General features: G+C 44.5%; 1 protein-coding gene across 1 annotated transcript; it reads right to left on the bottom strand.

The window, feature by feature from the left end:
* Positions 1-4,695: 4,695 nt before the first annotated feature.
* On the bottom strand, positions 4,696-5,487 carry CCR75_005743 (uncharacterized protein; the record flags this gene model as incomplete). The annotated part of the gene is made up of 1 exon (XM_067963819.1): positions 4,696-5,487. The coding sequence occupies one exon, from the start codon at positions 5,485-5,487 to the stop codon at positions 4,696-4,698; it is 792 nt and encodes a 263-aa protein (XP_067820815.1).

Below are 5,487 nucleotides of genomic sequence, written 5' to 3'. Positions count from 1 at the left end.
GGTGTTCATGCGAGGTCTTACGGATGGTCCTGTAAAGACCCACCTGTTCCGCTTGGAACTGGATACGCTTGAAGAAGCAATATCCGTTGCGGAACAGGAGGACTTTAGCTTGAGACAGGCTCAAGCTTGTTCGTCATCGTATCGTGCTCCAAGACGACACGAGTTAGGAGGTCCAGAACCCATGGACCTTTCTTACGTTGAAAGCAAGAGGCCTCGCTTTTCGAGCAATAAGCGATTGCAGAAATGCCTCCACTGCCAAAAATTAGGACACTGCCCTCATGAGTGTGGTGCCCCACGCCCAGTACCGAAAGGTACTGAACGTAATTATGGACCGAATACTAAGAAGGGCAACGGTCGCGGGTCCGACGTTGTTGCGAAATAGCAACAGCGAGGCGGACCGCCAAAAAAAACGGTCGGGGTCAGTAGGGGCGCAACGCCTTACTGATTCAGCAACCTCAAGGAAATTTGCAAATCTCATGAAGAAAGTTGCTCCAGACACACAATTATTATGTGTCTCTACACCTGGTGATGAGGGTACCTCATCACCTTAAAGTTAAAAGGTGACTAATGAATTATCACTTAGAGCCCTAGTGGACTGCGGAGCGTCGAATAACTTTATTCGTCGCCAGTCACTAGAGGGTCGTGCGCTCAAATATGTTGAGCGCGACATCCCTCCAACGAGGATGATGGTGCGTCTAGCGACAGGCGCATCGATAAGTGATGAAACGCGTTGTGAAATTTCACTACACGCTAAAAGATTTTCAGTATGGGATGATTTCATCGTACTGGATTTGTATGACAAATTTGATGTTATCCTAGGTCTACCTTGGCTCAGAAAATATGAGCCAAGGATCAGCTGGCAGCATCGATTTGTAAAGATGCCTGCAACTTGTTCATCAGATAGCCATCTGATGAGCATTTTAAAACGTCCACAAGCGTGTGGATGTACTAAGAGTGAATAAGATGGACTCACTTGTGGTACTGTTGTTAGTACGACTGCACAAGATCACGGTGTGATTACTAACCACATTGTGGAGTCAGCTGCCGGCGGCTGTGTTAATGCACAGGCAGCGCCGAAGGTCCACCACTCGGAAAGGTCAAGTGGATTAAGACATGAATGAATGCTTGGTGGGCAACATTCAAGGAGTATACCGGTTGCTCCAAAGGGACAACACGATGTCCTAGGTCGAGTAGAGAGTCGACCGTAGAGGACCCGACTGTGATAGCGCAATCACATTCAGAAGACGTTGAGGGAAGAGGTCCCCACGTACTTGAGGAGAAATCTCCTCAGATAGTTGAAGTTATTAGACTTCTAGATCCCGACGGATTAATCCTCCGGCAGCCTGTGGATAAATCCCAGGAAGAAAACCGAGACCTTTAATGTCTTGGTTAATAACCGTTCGAGAGTAGGCGCTTATACTCTTGATCTGTATGCGCTTCCGAAGTTAACTTTGGAGATAACTCAATAACGAATCCCTAAAAGATTTTTGTGATCGCGAACCAGATTCTCATGTTGAAGCTGGCGAATCTCAGGTCATTTCCGTTTTTTTTTATCCTCGAGACTGCGATGAGCCGACGACAGCTCATCACGAAGAGCGTGATATTTCCGTTCGTGCTCCAACATGGAGTACGCACTCTTCGAACGGTCTTCCAACCGCTCGATATGGTCAGCCTGCACCGTCTGCTCCAAAGATCGACGCTTGCCACGCTCGTGGTCAAGTCCCATCTGCAAATCATGGAGGATGTGACCGATCTTGTCGATCCTCGACATTGATTTCGACATACGGTTCGAATCTAATTTTTTCGCCTCCACCACAACAATTGGTGGATTCCCACGGTGGTCACCGTTTCCTTGTGGAAAATTTTCAAAACACTGTGATGTGAAGGTGCAGCGAACGAGTTATCTTGTTCGCTGGCGCGGTTATCCACCTTCACATGACAATCGGGAGCCTCGTTCCCAGCTGATTGTCGACGTTGAGGATCTCGCCCGTCAGTATGACGAGACCCATCCGATGGATCATAAGGTCCATCGGAAAACGCGCGCATCTGGCACTTGTAAATTGATTGTAAGAGTCAATCGCATCCCGCATCTCAATAGAGATGCGAGCCCTTCCCAGGGCGAAGAAAGGAAATAGACATCCCCTTTTACTCTCTTCGTGTTGCCAACACAACACGGACAAAGATCACCCCACGTGAGGCATGGAAGCCCAGCCTCACGTGACAACCGATGCAATTTATACTTTGCACCGGGTGGAGTTCGTTTCTCAAATTTAACGCGATTCGCGTTTAGTCTTTGAAGCCAAGCTTCGCGTCCAATGTCTTTGACATTGCGGAAAGACGCGCTCCAGGCTTGCATAAGCGAGACCTTATCTTGCTTATTGTTGCCACTAAACCATCGATGCTTAAGAAAATTCTCCTCAGCGCGAAAGTTCTTCGCGCTGGGATCAAGGCCAAGAAGCTTTGTCGCAATAAATAAGGGATATTTATTGTGAGGAGTAGTCTCTCCAGACAAGCTATCAATTAGCCGTTCGGGCAAAAGCCACAGCTTCTTTTCAGGGGCGAGATGAGACATTTTATCGTCTTCACTTCCCTGAGTGGTACCAACTAAAGCAAAGGTACCTCAAGACTTTATTAAGATGGCTTATGCCATCGTCATCACCTTGCACAGAAAGAGGTGCAGGTGACCGTATGGGTGACGGAACGGGTGATGAGGATTCATCCTCACCGTCGGAACCAAACAGACTATTAACTTGTCTCTTAGAATGAGCTTTCTCTTTCGAAGGCTTATATTCAGCCGCCTATCAGGCGACTGTTCCATTCATCCCGAGACGGCCATTTCGTCCGACTCGCATTCGTAGTCGACCTCCAAAGAGGGGTCGAATTCACGTGGTAAACCACCACGTGCACCCAAAACATCTTGTGTTGCGCGAGAAGAAGATACTACGACAGACGGAACGTCTGCCGCAAGAGACATTAGTGCGTCATCCGCGGCTGCATGAACCGCAGCCGAAGGCGCCGCACTACCAGCACCCCGCATGAATTTATTCTTCATGCGATAGAATTTAAAATGATGGTTCTGACCAATAAACTTCATTTTTAATTAAGTGGTCACATAGTGACCACTCCATCCAATGACAGTCAGAGCGATTGTCGTTTAAGGGAGGGGTGAAGCAACGGGGTGTATCGTTACATGAAATTACACTTAAGATTGTTAATTAATATATTATTTAAAGGTAGATAAGAGTATTACTTTATATAGTAATGCTCGGAAATCTTATCCATATATAAGTATAAGCCGTTATATCTATCTATCTCGCAGACTAATTAGCTGTAAACGTAATCAAAGTGAGAGAGAGAGAGAAGACTTCAATCGCATGTATATTATTAGTTTATTATTAAGTTAGCATTGACAGATTGAAAGTAGAGAAACTTAATTATATTAGTACAGTTTTCATTAAAACCTCTTTAAGGTAGTTACCTGTAAGAGAAGTCTTCCTCTGCACGTACTAGTGTACGTTGAGTGACGTAAGGTACCACTCGCAACTGAAGTAGTGCGAAGTGGACTTGTACTGAAGCAGTACAAGTCGTAGTGCCCCGTTACATCGGCCTTACCGCATCCTGTTCTTCTCTTTTCAGAGCATACAACATGACGCCAACGGCTGGCTTGCCTACGACCGAAAACATTTATTGGATCGCTCTCCATTCAAGGTCACTCAAATGGGTAAACATTTGAAGCGTGGCGTGATAACCTTCTTGAGGTGCTGGGAATCCTCCTCCTTCTTCATCAAACATGTCCTTGTTGGATAAAACGGGCATAGGTCGCTGAATGGACTACAAAGTGCTACCAGGTGTAACGGGTCAATTTTCACTAGTACTGGTAGGTACTGGTTGACCTTACACTGATTACTGTGACGATTGGGTGCCTCGAAACTTCACGTGCACAAAGCTACATAGGAAGGTTTCTAAGTAGCTGAGGCTACCAAAGGTAATTCAAAGGATCAGAATTAGGGAAAAGTAAAACTGTTTTTTTTTCATAATTATTATCTTACGTAATGATCTTCTATCTACTACTATACCTATTATTTTAGTATTTTATTAAGTATGGCGCCTCCTTGCGCACCGCACAATCGTCTCTTGAATCGATTGGCGGAGTTTATTTAGACTTTGATGAACCAATCAATTGAGCGTATGTCTTGTTGCATCAATAATATATCAAATTTGGTATTGATGGTATTTAAGTCATCGTTAATAAAGATAATTATTTGGTTCTTCTTCATTTATTCCTCTTATGGGAAACAATTAGTAGTATTCCTGTTATAGGAAGTAATACTTATGTAACGGTACACCCCGTTTCGTATGGTGCCGATAATAAATGGGAATATACTAATTACCTATTATAAGTCATTTACCCATAAAGTAAATTGACGACAACAACGGTTCACCAATTGATGTGTGCTTTCCTAATGCAATGAAGGAGGTGTGATGTTCCAAAGGTCAAAAGAGCGATCTAAAGACGATTTCAAACGAATAACTGTTGATTTTGCGATGCAGTGAAATGACTCATACAATGGAAATATTGAATGTGACGTTTTTATTCAATTGCAACCAGGCAATAATAGTTCTGTAACAGTACTCCCCTCTTCAACAAAATGAAAATTGAGTGCAAAAAAATATAGTGCTTCAGCATATCGCTACTTATGTCTGTTCCGACTTGTACACATTTAAAACTCGCATCAGACGGAAATCTCGTTCCCATTCTCCTAACGTTCCACTTTCTATTTTTTCTCGCAAAAGTAGATTTTTCTGTAACGCGTACTTGAGCAGAACAGATGACGACATGGTTGCCAATTCTTGGCTATCAAAATGCAGGACTGCAAAGTACATTAAGTAAACAAGCGAATTAAATTGAGCTGTAAAGTGCTCAGGAACAAGTTTTTCTATATCGTCAGGGATGAGCTTGGACGGGTTTGTGGTGGTCGGGGGGATAAAAAAGTCTTTGAGGACATTCCGAAAGTTTTTAACCTCACTCTCAACTTCGTCAAGAGCACGTGGACGTTTTCGGCTGCTTGGCACCACTGACAAGGTTACACCCTTTGCTTTCATTAGCTCCTGTTTTAAAACAGTAGGACGCACACCGAGTAGAGCCAACAATCTGGGGTCATACCCACTACCGCATAGCGCCTCACCATACGCCAGATAGTCTTTTATCACTTCTTTCACGGCAGCTGGATATTTAAAAATCGGTTCGAAATGCTCCGGACGAAGCATCTCGGGCATGTCGAATATAAATTTTCGCAGTGCCATAGTTTCAGACACGGGGTTAACGGCTCCGCGAAGCAAGCGTGATTGATCGATGGCATCTGAATTATAAGAGTATTCGTCGGATTTCGACGCAATGTATTCAGACTTGGCCGTGGATCCCGACCGCGTTTGGCCGTACGAAGACTTGGCGCACGCAATTAAAATAAAAAACACTGTGCAATGCAT

Source organism: Bremia lactucae, linkage group LG12 (assembly GCF_004359215.1).
Source record: "Bremia lactucae strain SF5 linkage group LG12, whole genome shotgun sequence".
NCBI classification, from domain to species: Eukaryota; Oomycota; class Peronosporomycetes; order Peronosporales; family Peronosporaceae; genus Bremia; species Bremia lactucae.
Note: the sequence above shows the minus strand (reverse complement) of the source record. Positions and strands in the feature narration are given on the sequence as shown.